At 45.4% G+C, this 27,563-nt stretch overlaps 1 protein-coding gene across 1 annotated transcript in view; it reads right to left on the bottom strand.

Moving 5' to 3' along the window:
* Positions 1–1,436: 1,436 nt before the first annotated feature.
* Positions 1,437–27,563, bottom strand: part of ANKRD27 (ankyrin repeat domain 27) — a 67,984-nt gene continuing 41,857 nt past the window's right edge. The window contains exons 16-29 of the mRNA XM_056862366.1: positions 25,853–25,968; positions 22,648–22,740; positions 21,452–21,649; positions 20,802–20,861; positions 20,557–20,670; positions 19,115–19,159; positions 13,038–13,157; positions 10,749–10,946; positions 10,396–10,515; positions 9,298–9,459; positions 8,472–8,571; positions 4,399–4,483; positions 3,021–3,093; positions 1,437–1,733 (exon numbers count right to left, since the gene is read on the bottom strand). Coding sequence (XP_056718344.1) covers positions 1,437–1,733; positions 3,021–3,093; positions 4,399–4,483; positions 8,472–8,571; positions 9,298–9,459; positions 10,396–10,515; positions 10,749–10,946; positions 13,038–13,157; positions 19,115–19,159; positions 20,557–20,670; positions 20,802–20,861; positions 21,452–21,649; positions 22,648–22,740; positions 25,853–25,968 — 1,781 coding nt within the window. The remainder of the gene's footprint in view (positions 1,734–3,020; positions 3,094–4,398; positions 4,484–8,471; positions 8,572–9,297; positions 9,460–10,395; positions 10,516–10,748; positions 10,947–13,037; positions 13,158–19,114; positions 19,160–20,556; positions 20,671–20,801; positions 20,862–21,451; positions 21,650–22,647; positions 22,741–25,852; positions 25,969–27,563) is intronic.

Genomic DNA, 27,563 nt, shown 5'->3' with positions numbered 1-27,563 from the left:
ATCACCTACCACCTGATGTTTTAACTGGAGATTGGCAGGGGCCTTCTGTATGCCAAGCAGATGCTCAACCATTGAGCCATGGCCCCTCCCAATTTATTGTGTGGAGAGTCACACGTTTATAACGCGATGCAAGAAAGGCCAGGCATGTTCTTTACATCCTGCTCCCAGAGATTATACGAAATTGTGGATGTCTGTAAACTAGGGTTCCAGGTTGCTGAAGTTGTCCTAGGTTTTCCGGAAGGTACTTTTAATGTTCACCAGGGAGACACCCACACGCAAGAGAGGTACCTTTAGAAGACAGTGAAAACTGACACAATGCAAGTAAAAGTTCCACACCGTGAAAGGATATAGATTTGTTAATTTACTATTTCTCTCTCTCTTCCATCATTTGGCACAAGTCCCAAGGCACGTAAGAAAATTAGAGAAACTCAAAGCACTTAGTAGAAAAATATACTTGTTCTCCTTCCGGAACATACTAGAGCCCTATCTTTCAACAGCTTACACTTGAAGCTCTGTACAGAGAAACCACGACAAGCCATTTATGTTACCCAAAACAGGTTATCAATCACTTTAAAGCAGAACCCAAAAAAAAGGCTTTGTATATAAATATTACATACAAACAAAATGTGAACTGAGCAAAGTTATTGTGCTGTTCAAGTTTACCATTCAACTCTGGACTTTTTTTTTACTAAAGCTGACGCAAGGCCAGCTGAACCACTTTCTGTAAAATCCCAAATGACAGAGGTACTCCCTTTGAGTAGACTCATTTAATGGGATTACACTCCTGTGCACTGAATATTTGCCATTTTAAATACAACAGAGTCAGGCAGTGGGCACTGAATGAGAATTTAAGAATCTCTTCATCGGTGTCCACACTTCACACAATAAAAGCATATTCCCACGCCCCTTAAGTCAGAATTGTACCTTTGTTAAAAGTGGTTACTTTCAAGCTTCCACATTCTACCCTTGCTAACAATGTATGGACCACCTTCCACTGAAATCAGTGAGAGCTACCAGTGAACGGTGTGTGACATACCTAAAAACCCTCCTAATGAATTCAAGTACGTCAGTTCCTTCAGACAAGTTGATATAATTCAGCGGCACAAAAAAATAAAATAAGAAACAAAACGCACTGGTGCCTTTTCAAGTTAAGATTTTTGGAAGTCCCATAGGTCTCTCCCTCGCCTGCTGTAATCGATTTGAAGAATAGGAGTACAGAAATATAGTCTCAACGTTTTTACCCCTCAGTTTGAATTAAAGACAAATCACCCAGATTGGATTTTGGGGATCCTCTCTCTAAAAGGTTGGGGGAACGGACAGAAGAGATTCTCATTTTCTTGCTGGAAACAGAAACTTCTGTTCCACTTTTGAAGCTCATAATCGGCATGTGAAACTGAATGGTTCGTCCGGTCTTTAGCAGCCATCGTGCTTCTTTGTCAGTGTTCCAATGTCAGTTCCTCGTCGTTGGAGCAACCTTCTAGCGAGGAAACGCTTGGCTCTCTGGAGGTGGGGACATCAGAGATGCTGTTGACATCTGTGTCCGGAAGGGCCACGTTGACAGTGTGTCTCCGTTGCTTGAGCTGACTTCTAAGAGGTGGAGTAGCTGCCTCATCAGGGTCGTCATCATCTCTTGTAGGTTCGTTTTTGCTGCCGGCAGCAAGAATTTGAGCTCTGCTTTGTTTCAAAAGGTCCACTGGTTTTAGTTTACTCTTATCAAAGCTCTTAATGGCTAACTTAAGAGAAGGGAAAGGGAAAAATACAAGTTAGTTTTATTTTTTCTTTCCAAATCAAAAAGCAGATACATAAACTCCAAAGCAAGCATCTTTCTGCAAATACTGGGGAGATGGGATCAGTGGATATTTAATGCATCATTTCTCTTTTGTATCCTGTCCTTTCTCCTAAGGAGCTCTGGACAGGAGTGTAGACCTTATTTTGTTTTCCCAACAATCCTGTAAAGCAGGCTCGGTAGAGTATTTGTGGTTAGCCTGTTCAACCAGGACACTTCCTAGGAGATCTGAACCAGAGTCTCAGTATGAGTCTGGTCATCGGTGAACTAATATTAATAATTGTGTCCCATTAAGTTGCAACTGATGCATGGCAACCCCAGAGTCCATGGGGTTTCAGGACAAAAGATGGGCAGAGGTGGTTTGCCATTGCCTTCTTCTGAATAGCAACCCGGTCTTCCTTGGTGGTCTTCGATCCAAGTACTAAACAGGGCTGACCCTACTTCACTTCTGAGACTGGGCTATTCTGCTTTGGGGCAATATATTCAGGAAAAATAAAGTACTTCGCACTAGGCACAATTAACTGATGGAATTTGCTGGTGAAAGCTACGGTGATGACCACTGGCTTAGGTGGCTTTAAAAGGGAGTTGCAGAACATGAAAGATAGGTGTATCAATGGCTTTATTCAGGGAACCTCCATGTACAGAAGGAGTATATCTCAAAGGTGATTTGCTGGGAGAGCAGCAAGAGTAAAGGAAAGCTATTGCCTTCGTGCCTAGCATGTAGGCTTCCTGGAGGCATTTGGCTGGGAAACTGTATGGTTAGACTTTGGACTAGAGCAGGGATCCTTCAAGGCCTAAATTGTGTCCACACACCCAGGCATGGATTCTGGAATGAACGTCACTGTCAATCAGACATTGCCCTCTTAATATCTGTTCACCACATTTATAGCCCACCTTTCTTACTGAGACTCAAATACAAAACATAAAAACAAGAGAGGAAGTATAATCAAGTCCCTTCTGCCTACATTAGCAGAAGGGAACAAGCATCATCAAATCTTCCTATATGAGTTTTTACGCCAGTTACAGTCTTTGTGCCACTGGCTGCTTTCTGTCCCTCCCTACAAGAGGGCAAGGAATCTTGTCATATTAAGCATAGTAAAGCTTCCAGCATTTATTCAGATTTTTTTATTTTTATTTTTTTGCAGTTCACAAATCCTGCCCGCCCCCCTAACCCACATTACAGCATTTCAAGTATTTATTTGCTTTGCGTTATGCTCCAAACTTTTCTTCCTACCTGGTGCATTAACTCGTCATCAAAGTTAGGAACGCTTTTATCTCGCGTTATCGTTTTCCGCAAATATTTTGATCTGAATAGGACGACAAGCAGGGTTAAAATGACTTTTAACCAACACGTTTTAGTCATTCAGTAGAGCAGTGTCTCTCAGCCGCTAGGTGGCAGCATTTCAACGGGAAAAGCCCTCTAAGATGGGCGACTTGAATGTTCTTAACACCTGACCTTGCTGAGTGATAAACGGAAGCCGTTGCCCTTTGGCATCTAAGTCCATAAATGTCTGAAACCAAGCCATTTAAATGCACGCTCAGGACCATCAGCCATCTCTTCAACTTTATAAATCAAGGATAACCAATGTGCACTGAGCATGTAGGGTTGCCAACTCCAGGTTGGGAAATTCTTGGAGATTTCAGGGAGGAGCCTGAGCAGTCAGCGTTTGGGAGAGGGGAGTGAACTCAGTGGGGTACAGTGCCATAGAATCCACCCTCCAAAGCACTTATTTTCTCCAGAGGGAACTGATCTCTGTACTCGAGATCAGTTGTGATTCCAGGAGATCTCCAGGCCCCAACTGGAGGTTGGCAACCCTAGCCTCGTGGCTCCCCAAATCATTTCTGCCACTTCAACCATGTTGGGGCGGTCACTCCAAAATACAGTGGGAATTTGGCTTGGGACAAGGTAAGCTTTTTTCACATTTCTTTCAAAAAAGGTTTTATTGCCTTTAAATAAAACCTGTGATTGTTAGTTATTTAAGGCACCTACTCTTTTCCACCAAGTGTGAATTGGACAGGCACAGGGCATCTTACAACTGCTCTCCTGCTTGCAGCATACATAATAATATGGGGGGCTAGTTGATAGGTAGTGTAAATGAGTGATAGAGTTGGGAACAAGGCAACGTTAGATGAAGATAGGGTTGCCTGCTGGGGGTCAGGACATTCCTGGAGATTTGGGGAAGGAAGGGACCTCAGCAAGGTATAATTCCATAGAGTCCACCTTCCAAAGCAGCCATTTTCTCAGGGGGAACTGACCTCTGTAGTGTGGAGATCAGTTGTAATTCTGGGACATCTCCAGGCCACACTTGGAAGCTGGCAACCCTAGATGGAGCATTCTTATCCCATGATTCTTCCATTCTCTCCCCAGTTCCATACCAAAGCCCCTTCTTCCCAATTAAGTTAAAGTTAACAGCCCACAATTTTGAGCAAGAGTGACAGATACCTTCTACCACCCTGTTTTTCAAGTTCAGCATTGTTTCTTTTCAGCCCTGGTTGAGAGGACAGCCTGAAAACTCAGCCCCTAACCATACCTTCACAGCCTCTGCAGTAGCCTTATTTTCTGCTACAAGCACCTGCAGTAAAGTGTTCCGAAGGCAGTTTTTCAAGCTTACTTGTTAAACTGGCTGATCGACAGCACCAACTGAAGTCGCCGGGCAACGAGATCGTCATCCGCCATTTCGGGGGGCTTCTGACCAACTGCAGGTTTAAATAAATGAAGGAGAACATTAAATTGGCATTCTTCTTTTTTTTAAATATAATTTTATTTTATAGATTAGGATACAGAAAAAGAAAATAGGGGAAAAGAAGGGTGGAAAGTCAAATAAAAATATGTCTGTGTCCAAGCTTCAATATAATAATGCATGCATCCATCCATCATCAACTTTAATCTCACCCTGTTAGGTTCTAGTACTAATTGCTAATTAATACCAAATATTAGTTTGCTGTTCTCCTACATTACATATTATAATACAGAGGAATTGCGAGCATTTAATTAATGGTTACTAGTCAAATGGAAGCAATTACGTTATTATAAGTTTATACCCTTTTTCCTATCAATAAGCTAAAACTATAATCTTCAAATACTAAATGTCAATTTAACGTTCTACCTCTAGGCATTAAATTGGCATTCTTGTTTAGCAACCAATTCAGCACGATCCTGAATTAAGAATGACGGTCAGTGGAAGCTATCTTATTTGTTAATAAATGCTATAAATAAATAGATATTTTTGAACAAGATGTCGAAGTGATAGATGTCTCCACAGATTAGCATCCACAGTGAGTCTCAAATACATTACAAGAAATGAAAACATATTCCAGTCCAATGCTGTGTTAGCATCACTATCATCGCTGCCTGAGACACAGATTTATTATTTATTTTACAAAATTTATACGCAGCCTTTCTGCTTTCATAAGGGCCACCAAATAGTCAAGGGACGACTGCAGACAGAGTGGAGACCCACGTGGGGAGTGAGAATCCAACATGTGCAGAGGAGGGCAAGCAAGATATCGAGAAAGGCTAAAGAGTCTGGGGCTTTTCAGTTTAGGAAAAGAGCTGGGGGAAAGGACATGAGAGGGGTTTATAAAATTATGCATGGAGTGGAGAAAGCGGACAAAAAGAACTTATTTCTCCCTCTCCCACAATAGCAGAACATGCAGAAGGGGAGAGGCTGTAGCTCAGTGGCAGAGCATCTGCTTGGCATGCAGGAGGTCCCAGGTTCAATCCCCGACATCTCCAGTTAAAGGGACTAGGCAAGTAGGTGATGTGAAAGACCTCTGACTGAGACCCTGGAGAGCCGCTGCCAATCTGAGCAGACAATACTGACTTTGATGGACCAAGGGTCTGATTCAGTATAAGGCAGCTCCATGTGAATGTGACACATGTCAACCCTGATGAGCAATAGATTTGGGACAGACAAAAGGGAACTCAATGAGTAATTAAATTGGGGCATCACTGCCAGTGGAGACAGCAATGGCTGTGAGCTTGGACAGCTTTGAAAAGGGACTGGATACGTTCACAGAAGATCAACCGTCATCAACAATCACAGTGAACAAAGAGAACCACCACATCTAAAAGCAGTAAACCCCTGAATGTCACAAAGAGGATGTACCATCAGGAAGTTCTTGGCCCCACACCCTGTTTGCTGGACTTCCACAGCAATTGGCTGTGGTGTAGTAGTTAAGAGCGGTAGACTCTAACCTGGGTTTGATTCCCCATCCTTCACATGAAGCCTGCTGGGTGATGTTGGGCTAGTCACAGTTCTTTTAGAATTCTCTCAGGGAGGGAAGGCAATTAATAGTAAGCCAGTTTGAGACTCCTTAAAGGTAGAGGAAACCGGGGTATAAAAACCAACTCTTCTTCTCAGTGGTGTTTTGTCTGCTCAGATTGGCAGCGGCTCTCCAGGGTCTCAGTCAGAGGTCTTTCTCAGTGGTGTCTAGCTGTATCTGAAGAAGTGAGCTGTGGCTCACGAAAGCTCATACCCTACCAGAAAATATTTTTGTTAGTCCTTAAGATGCTACTGGACTCTTGCCCTTTTCTACTTCTTCTTCTTCTGTGTGACACAGGATGCTGGAGTAGATGGACGTGGGAGTAGACGGACATCTTCACAAAAGAGCCCAATGGTTTCAAAATCCCTTCTTACAAAGATAGCTTCTAGAACAGATGTCATCTGGAAGACCTTTTTAGTACGGGATGTACAAAAAATGACCTTTGGAGGAATCGGATCACTTTCGCAAGAACACTGGATTAATGCAGTCTTTCCCACTTAGGTCAAGAAGCCGCAAAGAGATACAGCCACCTGCGCAAAAGCAGGCAGGTGGGTGGAACTATAACAGGAAATGCAAAGCCCTGCCCATCCCCGTGAAGGTCATCAAATCACTTTTGTTTCAAGCTTAGAAACAAATAACCCACTGGCAATATCCCCACTTACACAAAGGGAAGGCAAAGTTATTTATGATTCCTCTGGACTGGCACAACACACATTCTGTAACATCCCTGCACGGTGTAGTGGTTAAGAGCAGTGGTTTGGAGCGGAGGATTCTGATCTGGAGAACCGGGTTTGATTCCCCACTCCTCATGAGCAGCAGAGGTTAATCTGGTGAACTGGATTGGTTTCCCCACTCCTACACATGAAGCCAGCTGGGTGACCTTGGGCTAGTCACACTTTCTCAGCCCCACCTACCTCACAAGGTGTCTGTCGTGGGGAGGGGAAGGGAAGGCGATTGTAAGCCAGTTTGATTCTCCCTTAAGTGGTAGAGAAAGTTGGCATATAAAAACAAACTCTTCTTCTAGGCTTGTGAAGACTTGCTCCCTTGGATCAGAGACAGATGTGTTCCAAGTTTTGATAAGTGGAGCTTCCTTCTGAGCTGGTTGGTGCTCCTTAGCACCATCGAAGAAAACGAGATGTACCGTCAACCGGCCTCAACAAAAAGAGCCACAGTGCCAATTTGTGGGACTGTGTGGCTTTTTCTGTCCCCTTTACCAACTGCGGCCAAGGTTTGAAAACAAATAGGGAGGCATCTTCTATCTGTTCTGCCAGAGGAAGCCTCCACAGCTAGCAGAATGAAAACTCCCCGTGTTTTCACCCATTCTCTTCACACCCAGCTGGTGAAAACTGTGCTTGTCTGCCATATGCACAGCTGGATTTTGACGCTTTAAAAAACCACACTTATTCTTCCAACCATACAGTCCTCAAAGTCACTCTAGAGAGACAGCTGCGGTCAGGTTCAACCAACTGTCTCTCACTTCCACATCACTAAATGAAAACGTGCAGTCCCTGGTGGGGTCTCTATGCTGTACATCCCTCTATAAAACCAATGAGCTACACACCTGGCATCTCCTGCTGTTTTTGGTTGTTGTCTGAGCATCCTTTGATCTACGTTTGCTGTCCCAAGTGGTCGAACCCTCATGGTCAACAGAGCATTTCAAAGTTGCAAAACAAGGCTGTATATTCAGGATCTCCTAACAATGCTTTCCTGCATTCCTTGCATAAGGACTGTCTAGTCTAGAATCCTTTGCAAGAATCTCAGTGGTCAGCAGACACTCGGTGGTCTAATGGAAATTTGCTGGTAGCCCACTGTTGAGTTGTGGTCTACCTTCTGCCCATATCTGCCGTATAGCATCTAACCCACCTACCCCCAAAACAGCAAAATAGGATGTTTCAGGGCATGGTGGGAAAGCCCCAGATATCTGCAGCTCCTGCAGAGTCTTAAAACAAGTCTTGTTTTTCTTCCTCTCTTTTTCGGCACTCAACAGTCAGCCTGATGAAGAGCTCTGGAGAACTCAAAACAGGGGTGTCAAACTCAATCGTTGCGAGAGCCGGATATGACATAAATGTCACTTGGTCAGGCCTGGCCATGCCTCGCCAGCCCAGATCGAGAGTGGGGTATGTGTGTGGCTGCCTCGGCTGGCTCGTGGGCCGGAAAAGAGCTCTCAAGGGGCCAGATGCAGCCCCCGGGACTTATGTTTGACACCCCTGACTCAAAAGCTTCAACACCGTTCTGCGACACGAAAGTGGTTCTAGTAAAAGAGATTGCACAACTTTTGGACTTGGACATTTTTCTGCAGACCATCCGGGCTATGTGTGTTTCTCGGGCAAAGAGGTGTGTCCTATGCAGCCACCAGGGCTCAACTTACATGGTAGAACGGGCTCAGTTTGCTTATCGTCATCAAAATGGCAGCACTCACTTTTTTTCCGGATCTTCACAGCCATGTGAGCTTCACAGTCTGTCTGACTTCCTTCTTCTGACATTGATACGGCTTGTAAGAGCTTGAAGATACCTGAATTCTTTAAATGGGGAGATAAGAAACAAGGTGGGTTGCTTTGGGCTTTTTTTCTTAGCGAAGTCCTCCCTGAGCCCCAGGATGGCCCTGCTACGGCAGACGGCCTCTGCAGCTCCTCAGTCTTTCCTTGGACTCCCTTCAGTCACCAGACAGGAAGCTATGAGCACAATTAAGGTCATTTATGCCTGGTACTTTCATTCACGTTCACCCCAAGTCTGTCTCGGTTGTTCCTTGGAGTTACGCATGAGTTTTCCCTCCATTAGACATGACCTCGACGCCAGCCCTCACAAATCCTGGACCTTCCTGTTCCTCTGTTAACCCGATTCTTCCCTCTCCCCTGAGCTCAGCCCGGGTGAAATCCCCGCGCATAAGGCAAAGCACGGGACACGCAAGCTTAGTTTCACTCACAGCCAATTACAAAGCAGCATCTCCAGAGGCAGGGATTCAAATACTGAATGCTTCCTTGGAACTCTTTCTGAGCAGAAGAAAGGCTTTTTAAAACTGAGGCTTGGATTTTTCTATCCGCCTTTCTTTTCAGATTGCTCCATTTTTTGTTTTATGGGGGAACCAACCATCTCACATGCAGAACTACTTTTTGATGCAGACAAACCAATGCAGGCGTCTGGCTGGCTGCCAGATGGGGCTGGCAGAGTTGATCTTCACCCCTGCATAGGTTCAGAGTATTTATAAGCGGCAGTGAGCATTCCTGGAACCCAACTCTGCCACTGACCGGTTCAGCGTAGTCTAGAGGAGTCCGCTGTCGGTTGTTCCTAATGTGAGTTGGTGCTTGGTACCGCAGGAGCAGCCGGACCAGAGCTTCGTGGCTTCCCATCACAGCTTTGTGGAGGGCCGTGTTCCCCTCGTTATTGGAAAGGCTCACTGACGCGCTGTGCTGAAGAGGGGAAAGGAAGAGAGGGAAGAAGAAGAGTTGGTTTTTATATGCTGACTTTCTCTACCACTTAATCTTACAATCTGGCTTACAATCACCTTCCCTTCCCCTCCCCTCAATAGACACCCTGTGAGGGAGGTGAGGCTGAGAGAGCGTGACTAGCCCAAGGTCACCCAGCTAGTTTCATGCGTAGGAGTGGGGAAACAAACCCGGTTCTCCAGATCAGAGTCCACTGCTCCAAACCACAGCTCTTAACCACTACACCATGCTGGCCACAGAGGGATGCCAAAGACTATGAAAGAGGGCAGTAATGTAGAGGGACAACATAATAATCGCTCCATTTTTAAAAAAGGAAAACCTCTCTGGGCTGGGAACTTCAACAGGCAAACTAATTAAGTAAAGATTTAATTGATTAACTAATGGAACAACTAAAGCTTTACTCCATTATATCAGGGCAGGGGGCAATTTTAATGTGTGGGTTACTCTAACAAGCAATGAAAAAGATAGCTTTTCTTACTAAACCTGTGCAGAAGCTTTCAATAGGTAAACTGAAAATTCTCGCATGCTTCTTTCAATACCTTTAAAAACATAACACCTTTAGTCAGGCTTTGACAGTATGCAAACTTATTTAACCATAGTGGGTTGAATTCCATGGATCCATTTGGCTAGCAGAGCGTTCCCTGACACAGGAGACTCAAAGAGCATCAGGGAAGCTTCCGCTACCTGAACAGATCCACAGGATCCAACCCAATGATCGAACAACCTCTCCTTTTCTACCCCACCTCCATACCCTATTGCCCTTTTTAGCCTCTTGCCCTTTTTTTACCAGCCAACTACTGGTAAGAGTATTACACTCACCATCCTGGCTGACTACTAAATAGGAGGAGAGGGCGGAAAACAAGCAAAGGGAAACCGCAAATATGAAATGGTGCTTCTCACCTGTAACAAAAAGTCCGCTATCTCTTGATCGCCATTCAAGCAAGCATAAATTAAGGGGGTGTTTCCATGGATGTCCTTTTTGTTTTGCTTAGCATCAGACTCCATCAGGTACTTCACTACCTGTTGCCAAAGGCAAAGGACAGACATGCCGACTTTGAACAGCAGCAACACAAAAAATCAGAGCTAAAAGTCTTCAGCTTCAATGCTTATATGAATATGTAGCAAAAGGAGGGCTCTTCTTATGATCTCAATTCATAAGCGGATTGTCAACATGCCTTTATAACTCAGCTGCCAACCATATTTCATGACTCTTCCAGCAGTTTTGCCAACCTTCAACAAGACACCCCGCTTACCTGGAAATGACCGTTCTGACAGGCTAGGTGAAGGGGCGCTGCGCGGTTTGCATTTTTGGCCCCGATATCAGCTCCGTGTTTCAGCAAGAGGGAGACCAAGTCAACACGCCCGTGGAGGGCGGCCACATGCAGCGACGTCAAGCCGTCATGGTTTGTCGCGTTCACGCCAAGCCCATTAGAGGGTACCCTGAAGAGTTCCTGTCAAGAGAAATCAAATTAAACTAATTTGAAGGAAATCTGGAAGAGCACTCCTAAGTTATTTCATACGTGCATTAAAACCCTTTAAGGAACTAATAGACCAAACACTGAACATGAGTCAGCAGTGTGATGCGGTAGCTAAAAAGGCAAATGTGATTTCAGGCTGTATTGACAGAAGTATAGTGTCCAGATCAGGGATGGTATTGCTTTACTCTGCTCTGGTTAGACCTCACCTAGAGTACTGTGTTCAGTTTTGGGCAACACAATTTGAGAAGGATGTAGACAAGCTGGAACATGTTCAGAGGAGGGCAACAAAGGTTGAAGGAGCTGGGTATGTTTAGCTTGGAGAGGAGAAGACTGAGAGGGGATATGATAACCATCTTCAAGTATTTGAAGGGCTGTCATATAGAGGAGGGTGCCGAGTTGTTTTCTGTTGCCCCAGAAGGCCGGACCAGAACCAACGGGTTGAAATTAAATCAAAAGAATTTCTGTCTAAACATTAGGAAGGACTTTCTAACAGTTAGACAGGTTCCTCAGTGGAACAGGCTTCCTCGGGAGGCAGTGGGCTCTCCTTCCCTGGAGGCTTTTAAGCAGAGGCTAGATGGCCATCTGTCAGCAATGCTGATTCTATGACCTTAGGCAGATCATGAGAGGGAGGGCATCTCGGCCATCTTCTGGGCATGGAGTAGGGGTCACTGGGGGTGTAGGGGGGAAGGTAGTTGTGAATTTCCTGCATTGTGCAAGGGGTTGGACTAGATGACCCTGGTGGTCCCTTCCAACTCTATGATTCTATGAAATTGTCAGAAATCAGTAACTTCAGATTGGTCACTTGATACCCCTGCAGGATCTCTCCCTTCATAAAGACTTTTACTGCTGTATAAAACACAGTGAGTAGTGGGGCAGCTATTCATCTTGTACACATTTTGGGGTGGATTTAAGATCAGTGGTAAAGCCAAGGAACCATCATACCCATCTATACCCTTTTCAAAGTGATCTCTTAGGGATGTCAGGATAAGGAGTATCTGAGAGAAACCAGAGATGTCTCCATAGAATCATAGAGTTGGAAGGGACCACCAGGGCCATCAAGTCCAACCCCCTGCACAATGCAGGGAATTCACAACTACCTCCCCCCTCCACACCCCTAGTGACCAGAAGATGGCCAAGATGCCCTCCCTCTCATCATCTGCCTAAGGTCACAAAATCAGCATTGCTGACAGATGGCCATCTAACCTCTTCTTAAAAACCTCCAGAGAAGGAGAGCTTACCACCTCCCGAGGAAGCCTGTTCCACTGAGGAATTGCTCTAACTGTTAGAAAATTCTTCCTAATGTCTAGACGGAAACTCTTTTGATTTAATTTCAATCCGTTGGTTCTGGTCCGACCTTCTTGAGCAACAGAAAACAACTCGGCACCCTCCTCTATATGACAGCCCTTCAAGTACTTGAATATGGTTATCATATCCCCTCTCAGTCTTCTCCTCTTCAGGCTAAACATACCCAGCTCCTTCAACCTTTCCTCATAGGACTTGGTCTCCAGACCCCTCACCATCTTTGTTGCCCTTCTCTGGATACGTACCAGCTTGTCTACATCTTTCTAAAATTGTGGTGCCCAAAACTGAACATAGTACTCCATAGCCTATCTCTGGAACATAAGACGCAGGATTTTGAGAAGACTGCGATAAAAGATTCTGCACACCAGTTTAAAAAAAAAAAGACATACCTACTTTCCTAAATATAATAACTTGGCATATATAGGATTAGGCAGTTGGGAGGTCAAAGTTTTGGGTATTCTCACAAGTATAAAAACTCCTTGGGCAATACAGTGCTGGAACAGGCCACCAAAAGAGGCAGGAGAGTCGAAGCCATTTTTTCCCACCTTCCTTTGCAGAGCTGCCCACCCCTCTCCCTACACAATACAACAAGCTTCCCCACACTACCACTCAATCCTTTCAACAACCGGATTAGCCAGAGAAGCAGCTCATCCCAAGAAGTCGTGAGCTCTATTAAGGATGGGGCATGGCTGGGAGCTGCCCCCAATTAATCACAGGCCGCTGGAGAGGAGAAAGCTAGCTGGGACAGACAAAGAGACTGACCTTTTGCACGGGGCCACATTTGGAACACTGGCACAAGGGATGACAGAATTCCTGTTTCTCCACACTGCCAGCTTCCTCAGATTCTTCTAAATCCTCCATCCATCCCAAAAGATAACGCACCTGTCGTGAGAGGGGAAGACAGTCATATTTTTTATGAATGAATCATAGGCCTCGTTTTCATGGAGCTGATAAACATGAGTCTGAGATACACCACTGCAGTGGTCATGACTGAGTGCTACATTCACAAAATAAGATCCCTGCATATAGAAAACTAGCAGGTCATGAAGATTAAAATGTGACGCCAAATTTTCTACATGCAGGGAATCGGGTGGCTGGTTGACAATGCAGGTTTACCACCACAATGACAACTAAAATGATTTGCCCCCAATAATTTCACAGAAAAATCTGTACTTGCAAATTCAACGAGATACGCAAAGAAGGCATGTTGATACGCCCTCATTTCCTTCCCTACAAGTCAAATTAAAATAAGGGGGAAGAATGTTAAACATCCCAACCATCAAGGTAAGTTTCCCAAGGGGCGGGGGAAGTAAATAGGATTGCCAGGTGCCCACTGGTGGTGGGCAAACCCCCGGTAAAGTGCCCCTCTGCCCGCCGACCAGCTGAGGGTCGGCGGGCAATCGTGCACGCGCACACCCGCACACCAGCCGGGAAGCCTCTCCTCTCCCTCCCCGGGGCGAGCGGGCTGCCCATTGCAGGCCCGTGAGCCAGCGGGAACCTTCCCTCATCCACCTGCTCCGGGGCGAGCGGGCCACCCGCTGCATGCCCACGCACCAGCTGGGAACCTTCCCTCGCCCTCCCCGGGGCGAGCGGGCTGCCCGCTGCAGCCCCGCGCGCCAGGTGGTACTTCCGGTTTACAACCAGAAGTGCCGTGTCAGCACGTGCGTGCACATAACACAGAAAGCTCCCGCCGAAGGTAGGTGAGAACCTGGCAACCCTAGAAGTAAATTAGAAACGACTTCCCCTGCGTCTGATCAAGACTTTGACTTCACCTCTGCACCAGGTCACTCAAATCCTTTTAACATGGATTGCTGAAGATTAAGCACGAGGCTCCGGGCCAGTTAGTGTGAACATGTTTCCTTGACCATTGCCAGGTCTTATCCTTAACAAAATAAAATCACCATTTGGAATCACCATTTGGGGTATTCCAGCGGTTCCCAAAAGTGGGTCATGGCTCTCTCACAGGTGGGTTATGAAGCCAGGAAGGACGAGGAACAGGAGAAGAGGTAACACGGGGAGGTTTGATGGTGAGAATGAGATTTTGTGCACAGTGCGTGGAATGGCCATGAAACACAGCCTCTTGCTCCCTAATCCTTTATATTTAAAAGTAAAAATGAAAAATAAAATATAAACCCGTTAATCACGACTAAGGTAAAATGTCTGTATTTTATATTGGGGGAGGCGGGGAGTCCCAGAGAGTTTAAATGTGGGCTCCAACTCAGAAAGTTTAAGAACCACCAGTGGATTCCAAAATCCAGAGAAACTCAGTTTTGTTTTTTTGGAAAGCAAGTTTCTAGACCTTTTGAGCCCTGACCTGAATGGCCCAGGCTAACCCGATCTCGTCAGATCTCAGAAGCTAAGCAGGGTCAGCCCTGGTTAGTACTTGGATGGGAGACCACCAAGGAAGTCCAGGGTTGCTACGCAGAGGGAGGTGATGGCAAAACCACCTCTGAACATCTCTTGCCTTGAAAACCCTACGGGGTCACCGTAAGTCAGCTGTGAGTTGATGGCCAGTGTGGGGTAGTGGTTTAAGAGCGTGGTGCAGTGGTTAAGAGCGGTGGTTTGGAGCAGTGGAGTCTGATCTGGAGAACCAGGTTTGATTCCCCACTCCTCCACACGAGCGGTGGAGGCTAATCTGGCGAACTGGATTTGTTTCCCCACTCCTACACACGAAGCCTGCTGGGTGACCTTGGGCAAGTCATGTTCTCTCAGCCTCACCCACCTCACAGGGTGTCTGTTGTGGGGAGGGGAAGGTAAGGTGACTGTAAGCCGGTTTGAGTCTCCCTTAAGTGGTAGAGAAAGTCGGCATATAAAAACCAACTCTTCTTCTTCTTTATGTATGCATGCAGCCCTTTTGACTCTGTACAAAGAATGCCTGATGAACGCCTGATCTCAGAAGCTAGAGGAAGCTGAAGAAAGATTTGCAGTGATAAGTACCCTATATATAGACACCAAATACATTATGCAACTCCCCCCCCCAAAAAAAAAAACCTCTGGTAGACACATGTACACTTATGCAGGTCACAGAATTGTGATTTTTAAGTGCAGCCCTGATTTTAATTCGATGTAAACAGACTTAACTCTTATTATGCCCATTGTATAGGGAGCCCAGAGCAAAATTTCGGGATGGGATACTGAAAGGCGTAAACTCCTGTTCTGAAACCAAAAAACTGATTTTTCTATTATCAGACTCCAATGCACACGTGACTTATAGAACGTCTCAATTTGCCCTGGCTGCTAAGAAGAAAAGAGCCCTCCAGGCTGCAAAGAAGGAAATTGTTTAGGCATAGCAAGTGAGAGCAGTTTTAGTGCAAAGGCTAGATGGCCATCTGTCAGCAATGCTGATTCTATGACCTTAGGCAGATTATGAGAGGGAGGGCATCTTGGCCATCTTCTGGGCATGGAGTAGGGGGTCACTGGGGTTGTGTGAGGGAGGTAGTTGTGAATTTCCTGCATAGTGCAGGGGGTTGGACTAAATGACCCTGGTGGTCTCTTCCAACTCTATAATTCTGGTTTTAATGGAATTTTCCCCTTATTGTATTACAATAGATTTGTGATTGTTTGATAATGATTGTTTTACTTTTTATCCTGTCATTAATTTTTAATCAGTTTTCTTAGAATATTGTAAATATTTTAGGATATTTTGTAACAGCTTACAAATAAACTCACTTGACTTGACTTCAAAAGAGTGATTAAATCTTTACAAGAGTAACAACGTAATTGAAAAGCAGCATATGCACAGCTGAGCCACTTAAGGCTTGCCCTTGTCGAAGACGGCAGTAACCCCAGTTACAGTCACAGCAGCATGCCCTCCTTGATCTTATTTTATTCCTGCCTCTCTTTTAGTTTGCACACCCTCTCAGTGAAAACTCCCCACTGTGCCTCAGCTGTTGCATTCTCTTTCTCCGGAGACAATCTCTCAAACCTGAATGCCAATTTCAACCCTAAAGGGGGGGGAGGGAGGATGTGCTCCCCCCCCCCCACTCCACCTCTTACCAACAAAAATGACTGGACCAGAAGCTGCTTGGAAGGGAGAGTCAGACCGTCAAACAGAATCACAGGTCCCTCCCATCCACAAAGCCCAGAAGTAGAGCCCTAATCTGGGACTCTATTCAGGGCATGATGCAAGTTGCATCGGCTGCTTTGGTAACAAACCCAAGGAAAAGCAGCTACAGTGAATTGAAAAGGCCATGAAGGCAACCTGTCCAGCCAGCGTGGCGCAGTGGTTAAGAGCAGTGGTTTGGAGCGGTGGAGTCTGATCTGGAGAACCGGGTTTCATTCCCCGCTTCCCTGCATGAGCAGCCGAGGCTAATCTGGTGAACTGGATTTGTTTCCCCACTCCTACACATGAAGCCAGCTGGGTGACCTTGGGCCAGTCACAGCTTTCTTAGAGCTCTCTCAGCCCCACCTACCTCACAGGGTGTTTGTTGTGGGGAGGGGAAGGGAAAGTGATTGTAAGCTGGTTTGAGTCTCCCTTAAGTGGTAGAGAAAGTCAGCATTTAAAAACCAACTCTTCTTCTTCTTCTCCCAAACACAAATCAGAAAGGCTGGTTTTCCCGCAAGCCCCTCTCTTCAGCTCCATGCAGCTGCTGGAAAACAAGGAAGCTGCAGAACCAGGCATCCGCTTGGCCCCAAAATCATTTGAACCTGGAGGTTGAATTTGAGTCTTTCCCGACATTTAATCACGTTTATCTCAAGTGTATCTCTTTCCAATTACAATGGATTAACCGAGGATTTTGGTCAAAAGGCTAAGCATGCTTTAAAATAGATGCACATGTTAAGGATCCCAAAGCTGTCTTAATCTGATCTCCTCAATTAACGCGCGCCACTTTGCGACTTTACTTTATAGTTCACGGCAAGAAGCCACCTGAGAAACAGAAATTAGAGGGCACCCCCTTGCCACAGAATATTTCATTCATTCATGCTACAGACATTCTTCTCTTCCTGATTTGCCAACCAACTGGGGCCATGGCTCAGTGGTAGAGCATCTGCTTGGTATGCAGAAGGTCCCAGGTTCAATCCCTGGCATCTCCAGTTAAAGCAGGAGTGGGGAACCTTTTTTCCGCCAAGGGCCATCTGGATATTTATAACAACATTCGCGGGCCATACAAAATTATCAACTTAAAAATTAGCCGACCAAGCCCCAAGCAGGCAGCCGCCCAAGATGAACCCCCCTGGCGCGGGCAAGCAGGCAGGCATCCAACTAGTGGCACATTCTGGCTCTGCCCCCTTTAACCACTCCCCCCATTGTTGCCATTTCCACCCCCAGCCTTCTTGTAGTACAGAGGGAATATGTTTCTCCATCGCCCGGGTTGGAAAGGGTTAACAAAGTTTCTTGGGCGGTCCTAGCAGCTCCATAGCTAACGTCTCTTCTGCAAGGGGGAGAAAGAGTTCCTTTTCTCGGCAAAACAAACTCACATCTGCCTTGAATAGGGGCTATTCCTGTCTGTGGGAAGGGGCGGATCGCCAGTCTTAGATCCTTCTAAGCTAGAGATCTGCCAGGACCCACGAAGGGCCAGACCAAATGATTTTGCAGGCCTTATACGGCCGCCGGGCCTGACATTCCCCACCCCTGAGTTAAAGGGACTAGGCAAGTAGGTGATGTGAAAGATCTCTGCCTGAGACCCTGGAGAGCTGCTGCCGGTCTGAGTAGATAATACTGACTCTGATGGACCAAAGGGGGTCTGATTCAGTATAAGGCAACTTCATGTGTTCATCTACGGCCTGTCAATTCAGAAACCCAACCAATCCATCATCAAACTTCTTTTAACATGGTCTGGGCTGCTGTCTGAACTGAGACGAGGTACGTTTTACAATCTTTTGTATTTCTTTTTTTTCAAAGAAACGGAATTCTGCAAACATCTGATGCGCAACAATATAATCTGCCTGAATGTCAGCCGCCGCTTTTTGTAGTGTCACACTTCTCAAAAGGCTTCCAAAGAAAAAGGATAAAAATTGCTATGGCAGGTTTTCAGTCATTGAGAAAGACAGAAAATAATGCAAATTATAGGATGTGAACAGCCGAGTTGATGTTGTCAGCCGTTTACGGAAAGTTACATTATTCAAAATCAAAACACTCTGAAGTGCTTCACATTTCCATAAGCCATTTTTTATCCGTCTGCATTTTGACAGCAGGAAATTTCTCATTCAGAGCCAATGCTAGTACAGTAAACATTGATAGCCAGGATGGTGTAGTGGTTACAGCGTCAGACTAGGACCTGGGACAAGTAGGCTCTGCCAGGGACACTTGCTGGGTGACCCTGGGCCTGTCACAATCTCTCAGCTTAACCTACCCCACAAGGTGGTTGTTGTGGGGATAACATGGAGCAGGAGAAAACTGTGTGCAAAGATGTTTTGGGTCCCTGTTAGGGGGGGAAAGTGCAATATAAATCTTTTAAAAAACTAAATGAAGCCATGCTTCCATCTCAGGGCTGCTTTTTGTGAAAAACTTTCTCCTCGAGTATGAAAACTTAAGGGACACTTCATCAGCTGTTTCAGAGGGTAGTTGTGTTGGGTTGTAGTAGACCTTAGAGCAGCAGTCCTCAAATGGAGAAGCTTCAAAGGGAGATTTCAATGTGAGAGTGCTGAACTTGAGTTCATTCACAAATTCAGAGCAATGGACACCCTAGGACTGATCAGGCGCATAGGATTCTTATCTCACTACAGATGCCAATTTTCTGCCCCTAAGCATTTACTCCCTGCTCTAGTCAAACTAATTACAATATACATTGTACCTCTGCATCCTTTACAAGCATGCCAGCAGCAATTCCTAGTTCCTATTCTAGTACCATTAAACTCATGGCCTGAAAACAAATAATACAGAATACAGGACAACTTACCATTTCAAGGTCTCCGTCAGCAACTGCTCTTAGGAGTTTCTCTACCTATGTGGCCAATAAAGCAAAGAGGGAGAAGGAAATTCGTTGGGATATACTATAACATTTAGACTGTAGGGTGATCTAAAAGACCTAATCTGTGTTTCAGATTTGTAGTTTTGAGGGCTGGTTCATGCATCCAGAGGGTCCCTATGGGAGCCACCCAGACAGAGGGCCCAATTTGAATGACTTGGAGAGGCTGTATTCCACGCCACCCTGACTTGATTGATGGCAGCAGCATTTCTGAGACAGCCCATTTGCACAAATAATGGCAGCCGTGTGTACAGGGCCTCGCATAAACAGTATCCCTGCAGGACTGTTTCTTTCTCATGCACTCCTGGAGGCGATCACAGGGATAGGGGAGGGGGTTGGCCAGATGTACAAACCACTCCAAAGACTTGAAACAAAAAGAACACTGTATAGAACAGGGGTGTCAAACATAAGGCCCACAAACCAGATCTTGCCCCTTGAGAGCTCTTATGTGACCCACGAGGCAGCCACTCCCCCCACCACCACCTCCCAACTCTCAATTTGGGCTGGCGAGGCATGGCCCGGCCCAGCCAAGTGACATTTATGTCATATCTGGTCCTCGTAACAATTGAGTTTGACGCCCCTGCCTGAGGAATGCTCCTGTATGCTTACAGCTATGTTCCAAAGTTCAAAGTAAACTTTGAATGCAGGACACACAGTAAGCAAGGCAGCAGGTCCCAAATTAGATGGCACACCAGATAACTGTAGTCTGAAATGGCATTCTTGAAAACTCTCTTATAAAGGGAACTGAGCCGGTTGACACTTGAACCATTAGCTGTCAGGCTCTGACCTGAACAAACTGAGATGGAAGGAATTCCCCCAAAGCCACAGGCCACCCAGGGAGTAGAGGGCTGAGCCGCCGATAATCTTTTTCCCCTGACTTGAGCTACAGATGCAACATCTGGAAGATGATGTTTGGCTTTTTAAGAAGGGGGAGGAGCAACAGTGCCAGAAGGGTTTAACTCTGCTGAGGAATGCACCAGAAGTATGCTATTAAATGAGTTTCTACATGACTTGCTTCTTATTTCTGGAACAGTATTGCTTTGTGGGATGGTGTGGTGTGGTGTAGCCCAATGGTGCGGTAAGAGTAGTTCAGCAGTGGAATCGGCTACCTAGGGAGATGATGAGCTTCCCCTCACTGGCAGTCTTTAAGCAATGGTTGGACAAACACACATCAGGGATGCTCTAGGCTGATCCTGCATTCAGGAGGGTTGGACTAGATGGCCTGTATGGCTCCTTCCAACTCTATGATTTTATATCCCCCCCAGTGCACTCTGGAAGAAGGGCAGGATAAAAATGTGACACAGACAGGCAGACAGAGTTGGCAGTCTGGGCTTCTTCCGCACCGCTAATGATCCAAGGCTTCTTAATCTTACCTCCTTGTAATAAGTTTTCGTTCCGTCTTGTCTAATGATGGATGTTGCGGCAGCCGAAGAGAAACTGGAGCCAGATGACACTTGGCTGGCTGTGTCCTCCAACCTGGTTAGTGACTGACGGGGTCAGCAAAGAAAGCAAAAAGAGGTGTGGGGAAGGTCTGCTGCATCACCATTACCAGTACTGGCTGATGGGCCGAATGTCCTTATTGCTAAGGAACGGGTTTACAGAGAGTGCGCTCTGTTACCTGAGAAGCACTCTGCCTTCTTTCGAACCTCAGGTAGTTCAGCTCCATTAAAGACAGAATCTGCAGACAGATAAAATATTCATGAGCGCAAAAGTGCAACTCCACCTCACGCAATTATTTCATGACGGGGTGACTAGCATCAACATGAGCCAACAGAGACCAGACGCAACAGCAAAGCCGTTAGCAATGCTGATCATGCCTGTTGGACACTTTGGAAGGAAAATTGTTGATTTCCTCCATCGAAAGTAAACTGAAATCATTTTGAAAGGCTCTGGCTAAACACCCTCTTTGCAATTAAGTGCTAGTTAGGCTTATGGAGGAAATTAATTTTTAAACAAACAAACAAACAAACAAACAAAGAGACGATAAAGGAGAAGTGAGTTAAAATATCCCGGCTTTGCTGGGGTAGATCAGGTTATAAGAATGATTAAATAAATAAATAAATAAATAAATAAATACATAAATAAATAAAATTTAATGCATTGCATAGAAGCCTCAGAAGTAAAGCTGTGATCCTCTTCTATCAAAACTGAAATTATTTTTTAAACGCCTCCCTGATATATAATTTTTGCAATTAAGCACCAGTTGAGATCACAGAGGAATTTCATTTTAAAAAAACACTTCAAAAAAATGAGATAAATAAATAGTACCGTAGAATTTAATGCACATTGCACAGAAGTCTCTTTCATTCGGTTCTGAATATCCGGGTTGGCTCCGTTCTGCAGTAGCACTTCTATGATCCCTTGGTAGCCCCAGCGAGCAGCTATATGAAGGGGGGTGTCTCCTTTTTCATTACCAATATCTAATTTACATGAGTGGACGTCGTAGTAGACTAAAGCCTTGACACACTAGAAAGTGTGGGGGAGAAAAAAGGAAAAAAGGTTATACCAGTGAAACTATTCAAAACTGATAAAAGGAAGTATTTCTTCACACAACGCATAGTTAAATTGTGGAACTCCCTGCCCCATGATGTGGTGATGGCTGCCAACTTGGAAGGCTTTAAGAGGGGAGTGGACATGTTCATGGAGGAGAGAGTATTCATCGCTACTAGCTAAAATGGATACTAGTCATGATGCATACCTATTCTCTCCAGGATCAGAGGAGCATGCCGAATATATTAGGTGCTGTGGAACACAGGCAGGATGGTGCTGCTGCAGTTTTCTTGTTTGGGGGCTTCCTAGAAACACCTGGTTGACCACTATGTGAACAGGCTGCTGGACTTGATGGGGCTTGGTCTGATCCAGCATGACTTTCCTTATGTTCTTAGTATTGGAACTAAGAGGTCTACTGCTATCTGCTTATTGTATAGCAGATAACACTATCCTGTATAATATATTCTATGCAATTAACATTTGAATACTATTTTTACAAACATGGCTGGTGTTAGAAAACGCTACCTTATCTACATACAGAGAAAAATTAACAAACTATGCTATGCTGTGTCTGTTGGAATGAAGGATCTCTTTGACCCTGTGATCTGAACCTCATCCTGGGGCCACAGAACAAGTTTCCAGGGGGCAAACAGTTCACATGTTAAAATAATTACAGTACAGCATAATTCACTCATTTCTTTCTCCGAATGGTAAAGCAGTGGGAATGTTCTGTCCCCATCCCGGAGAATGTTGCCAAGTTGACGTTTTTTCCCTAAGAAGCACCACCCGAACAGGCCCAGGTTTCTAACCCCATGGATACAGGGATAATTTTGAAAACACAACATTAAAAAAAAGGCTAAAGGGAGAGCATTTACTGTACTTTTAACAAAATAAATGGGAGAGGTGTTATGATTTTAACAAGATATTGCAGCTTGAACTGATGTCAGGTACCATTTTAGTTTCAAATTACTTACATCCTCATGGCCGTAAGTGCAAGCTAAATGCAGTGCTGTGTTGCCACTGTTGTCTTGAATTTCAGTGCTAGCTTTATAGTGCAGCAAAAGGAGCTGAAAAGAGGAAGCGAGACAATGTCTTTTATAAGAAGGTGGGGGGATAACTGCAAAGGCTTAAGTTTCCAAGCAAATCAGTCAGACCCGTGCATCTCCTTCAGCTCGAAAGCAGCCAAGAGGAAACATGTCTCATCTGGCTTTTTGCTCCCACTTTGACCCAGTTCGTGGCCCAGATAAAAGCTTCCCACCATGCACTATTTAAAACCAAACGAGAGTTCTGGCCTCGGCACCCAGATGTTATATCACCCACTAGATGCTGTGGTGCAGAACAATACAGGCCAATTCAACAGCAGATGCTTCAGATGCTCTCCAGCAGAATGAGAAAGAAGCTTCCTTGGGCTAAAGGAACGCACAACATCAGCCTGATAAAGGATTTCTTCATTTCGGATGAAGAGAATGGCTCAACTTCAAAGCACTTCTCAAAATAAAAGGGAGCATTGAAATAATGCCTTTCAGGCACTAAATGTACTTCACTTACATTGTCTCATACGCATATATGGTATAAAGCATATACTTTTTTTCCCCTTTCATGCTTCATATTTTTATCCCCAATCTTCCTCCATGGAGACCAAGGTGACTATAGGAAGCTGCCTTATACTGAGTGGGGAGTTTGATCCTCCTAGCTCCAGTATGGCTACTCTGACGGGGAGAAAAATCGCCTTCCTTTAGCAGAGAAATCCAGGACTGAACCTGGGACCATCTGCACATAAAGCTTGTTCTCTGCCACTGAGCCACAGTCCCTTGAAGGGTGAACACATGAACCCATGAAACTGCCTTATACTGAATCAGACCCTTGGTCCATCAAAGTCAGTATTGTCTACTCAGACCAGCAGCAGATATCCAGGGTCTCAGGCTGAGGTCTTTCACATCACCTCCTTGCCTAGCTCCTTTAACTGGAGATGCCAGGGATAGAATCTAGGTTTTCAAGGAGGTTTTTTTTGGCCTTGCACAACAATCCTGTGAGGTAGGTTAGTAAGTAACTAGTCCAAGGTCAACTAGCGAACTTGCTGTGACTCTCCGGTCCAAGTTTAACACAGATGTAGCTTCCTTAAACCAAGCGGGACAATTAGCTGTCAGACTGAGCATCGCTTACTTTGACTGACTGCATGCCATGTTTGCTGATTATCAAGCATCAGGGTGGCAAAAAGGGATTGAGAATAAAATTAGTCAGACGGGAATATCAATAGAGTCCCTTTATTGTCTTTTAGAAAAATCACCGTTCGATATTATCCAACGCAGACTGCTAGATAACGAAATGCAAGGCCTTCGTGGCCAAGTCAGGAACAGTGCTTGTGTGAGCTTGGGGATGGTAAAACGTAAACAGTCAGTAGCAATCTATTTTCCCCACCTAACGGATCCGAAACAAAGGAGGGTGTACACGCTAGCAAGATGCAATGTGTGACCATCAGCAATATTACAGGGGAGATTTCAAACACAACCACCAGCAGCAAGGTTATGCCCTTGTGGAACAAACTATATAGACTCAGTTGCATGTGCCCTTCTACGCTGTCCCCTTTATCAGATAATCCGCCTTACGTTTATCAATCCATTGTTCGCTAGTGGGGAGTGGCAACCGGATGAGCATAAGGTAGCCTTTCTTATGTCTACCCAGGATGCGGCCACAATTGACTAAGTAGCCAAGTTTTTGCAGCAAGCAATGAGGATTTGTGAATGTTACTATAAACAGGAACAGGTGAACTTTGTTGAGTGAAACTGTACAATTACGTTCTCGGCGGATGTTGTTTATGCCATTAAGGTTTTGACATTGACACTGACTGGCAGCATCTCTCTCAAGCAGTGAGAGGTCCTTCCCAACACCTATTACCAGAGATCCTTTTACACTGAAGACGGGACATTCCTTATGCAAAGCCTGGAACATTTAATATGCAAAGCACATGTCCTGTCACAGAGGAACAACCCCGCCTCTTCCTGTCCTTTACATTGTGCTAGGTCCCCATGCTTTTAAAACCGGGTTGCTTTGGGCTGACTTTGGGATGTCGGTTGGATTTAATGCAAGAGTCAACCTACAGTGCTGCCTACTTCCAGAGAAAGCCACGAAGGAACAAAACATGCTTTATTGATATTTTGCTACTTATGGCACTGCTACAACTGGCTAATGGACAAGGAAGACTGAGGGCATACTAACTTAGGCCCACATGCATTAAACCTTCAAAGTCTGGGTCCTGCAAACATCACAGAATTACCTTTCCTGGTTTCCCCCACCTCTCCATATATGTTAGAATACATCAGAGAGCTCCTGATAACACCTTGGAAAGGTGTTAGAATAGCAAGGGAGCATAACAGGGCCTTCTTCACAGTTGAAAAGAACTCATTCCCCATGGAAGTTTGCATTTGCATAGCACTACTGATTTATATGAGGAATAATTAAAGGCAAACCTCTTTTAACCCATTTTCGAGAGTTGGGCCACGAAGCGGCTATGCAACTGAGCTATGCATCAGGATGGCCCCAGTTCGAATTCTCACCAGGTAGCCTGAGGCAAGTGACTCTGTCTCAACCTCAGATCTCCTCCCCCATATGAAAATAACCATAGACCTAACTTATAGGTTAGATTTGTGACACTTTGAACAAAGTGAAGGGACTACACAATTGCTAAGTATTAAGTAGTACCGGTAATCAGTTGCTCCGACACTGTTCGTATATTAGCAAGTGTATGGCATACTAAACACTTGACGGTTGATATGTATCATTATTTAGTTCAACTACTGAATAATTGTTTATTGTCAAGGGAAAGGGAACTTGCTAGGAAACTTGAGGCTTCTGTACTGAAATCCGAATACAGCAGAGTTCCCCCCCGCCCCGTTTCCATTCTCTCCCCATTTCTAGCATGAAGTGTTACATTCCATAAGAAGCTTTAAACTGGATTACAGTTTGCTCGATACAGAAGCCTGCAGGAACCATTGTCCAATCAAACTTCTGAAGAGGCTGTCACTTAATTGTGACAAGAGCAGGACAAACAAGCTATTGGGAAGTTTTTGCTTTCAATCTGCAAGCATGATTGGACAGAAAGGAACATCATTATTATCTAGATCTTAAAAAAAAAAACGGGACTTCTGCAAAAAAATCTCTCACTAATCTTTTGGTGCTTACAGTAACATTCTGATATCCTTTCTGACAGGCAAGGTGAAGCGGCGTTGATCCGTGGTAATCCGTAGCATTGACAACGGCTCCTTTGGAGACTAACAAGTCAATTAACGAGGCTTGCCCTGTGAAAAATATACGCTTGTTAGAATCAAAATGGCAGCACCTCAGGAGGTTAAAAGGCAACCTCCCTTCCCCACAGCACCGCGGTGAGTGTCACAATCTACTCCTTCCCACTTTTTGTAAGGAATACGGTAGTTATCTTTAGGATTCACTCCATGGTGGTAAGCATTCCCCAACTTACAATAGCTTATTCCAGGTCATAGCTCGGTGAGGAGCTTCCTACCCACAATAAGTGAATTGAAATGGTCTCCGGAGGGAGTCAACTGAGAAATGAATGCCAGCTGCAAATTGCAGGTACGCACAGAAAGCAATCTCCTCCTGGGTTCTCGGAAAGCCACAGTAATTACGAAAGCCCTGGAACAATGGTCTTGCTTGCAATTGTTAAGATCGGCGGCGTGACTGACGTACAGTGGATGGACGCCGCGGCTGCATGCTTAATGCTGCAGAAAGGATTAAGGAGGATTCCAGAGAGGTTCTCCCATTCACAAGAGTTGGAAAAGCCCAAAGGTCACCAAGCCATAGGGTTGCCAGCTCCAGGTCGAAACATTCTTGTAGATTTGGGGGTGGAGCCTGGGGAGGGTGGGGTTTGGGGAGGGACCTCAGCAGAATATAGTGCCATTAGGGTGGCCAGGTCCCCACCCCCGGCCGCAGGCAGGGGATGGGAGGGTAGGGTTGCCAAAATACAGGTGGGGAAATTCCTGGAGATTTGGGGATGGAGCCTGGGGAGGCCTGGGACCCCAGTGGGGTACAATGTCATAGAGTCCACCCTCCAAAGCATCCATTTTTCTCCAGGGGAACTGATCTCTGTACTCTGGGGATGAGCTGTAATTCCTGGAGATCCCCAGGTCCCACCTGGAGGCTGACAACGCTAAGTGCCACATAGGCCGCCCTCCAAAGCAGCCATTTTCTCCAGGGGAACTGACCTCTGTCACCTGGAGATCTTTGGGCTTCACCTGGAGGTTGCAAACCCTATAAAGAGAATCCCACTCCATGGGCTGAAAGCACATGATACAGCAACCTTACTGAAGCTGAACTGATTTGGGCCTAGTTAGTGTCTGGACAGGAGACTTCCTGGGAACCTAATCCACAGAATGATTTTTTAAAGGCAATCCTCCTATCTCATTCCCCTACATATTCTGGATTGATGGGCAAGTCAAAAGAAGAAGAAGAGTTGGTTTTTATATGCTGACTTTAACACTTAAGGGAATCTCAAACTAGCTTACAATCACCTTCCCCTCCCCACAACGGACACCCTGTGAGGTAGGTAGGGCTGAGAGAGCTCTAAAGAGCTGTGACTAGCCCAAGGTCATAAGAACATAAGAAAGGCCCTGCTGGATCAGACAAAGGCTCATCAAGTCCAGAAGTCTGTTCACACAGTGGCCAACCAGGTGCCCCTAGGAAGCCACTAACAAGACGAGGGCAGCAGCACCATCCTGCCTGTGCTCCACTGCACCCAAAATAATAGGCATGCTCCTCTGATACTAGAGAGAATAGGTATGCAGCATGACTAGTATCCATTCTAACTAACAGCCATGAATACCCCTCTCCTCCATGAATATGTCCACTCCCCTCTTAAAGCCCTCCAAGCTGGCAGCCA

Source organism: Euleptes europaea, chromosome 17, assembly GCF_029931775.1.
Source record: "Euleptes europaea isolate rEulEur1 chromosome 17, rEulEur1.hap1, whole genome shotgun sequence".
Lineage (NCBI taxonomy): Eukaryota > Metazoa > Chordata > Lepidosauria > Squamata > Sphaerodactylidae > Euleptes > Euleptes europaea.
Note: the sequence above shows the minus strand (reverse complement) of the source record. Positions and strands in the feature narration are given on the sequence as shown.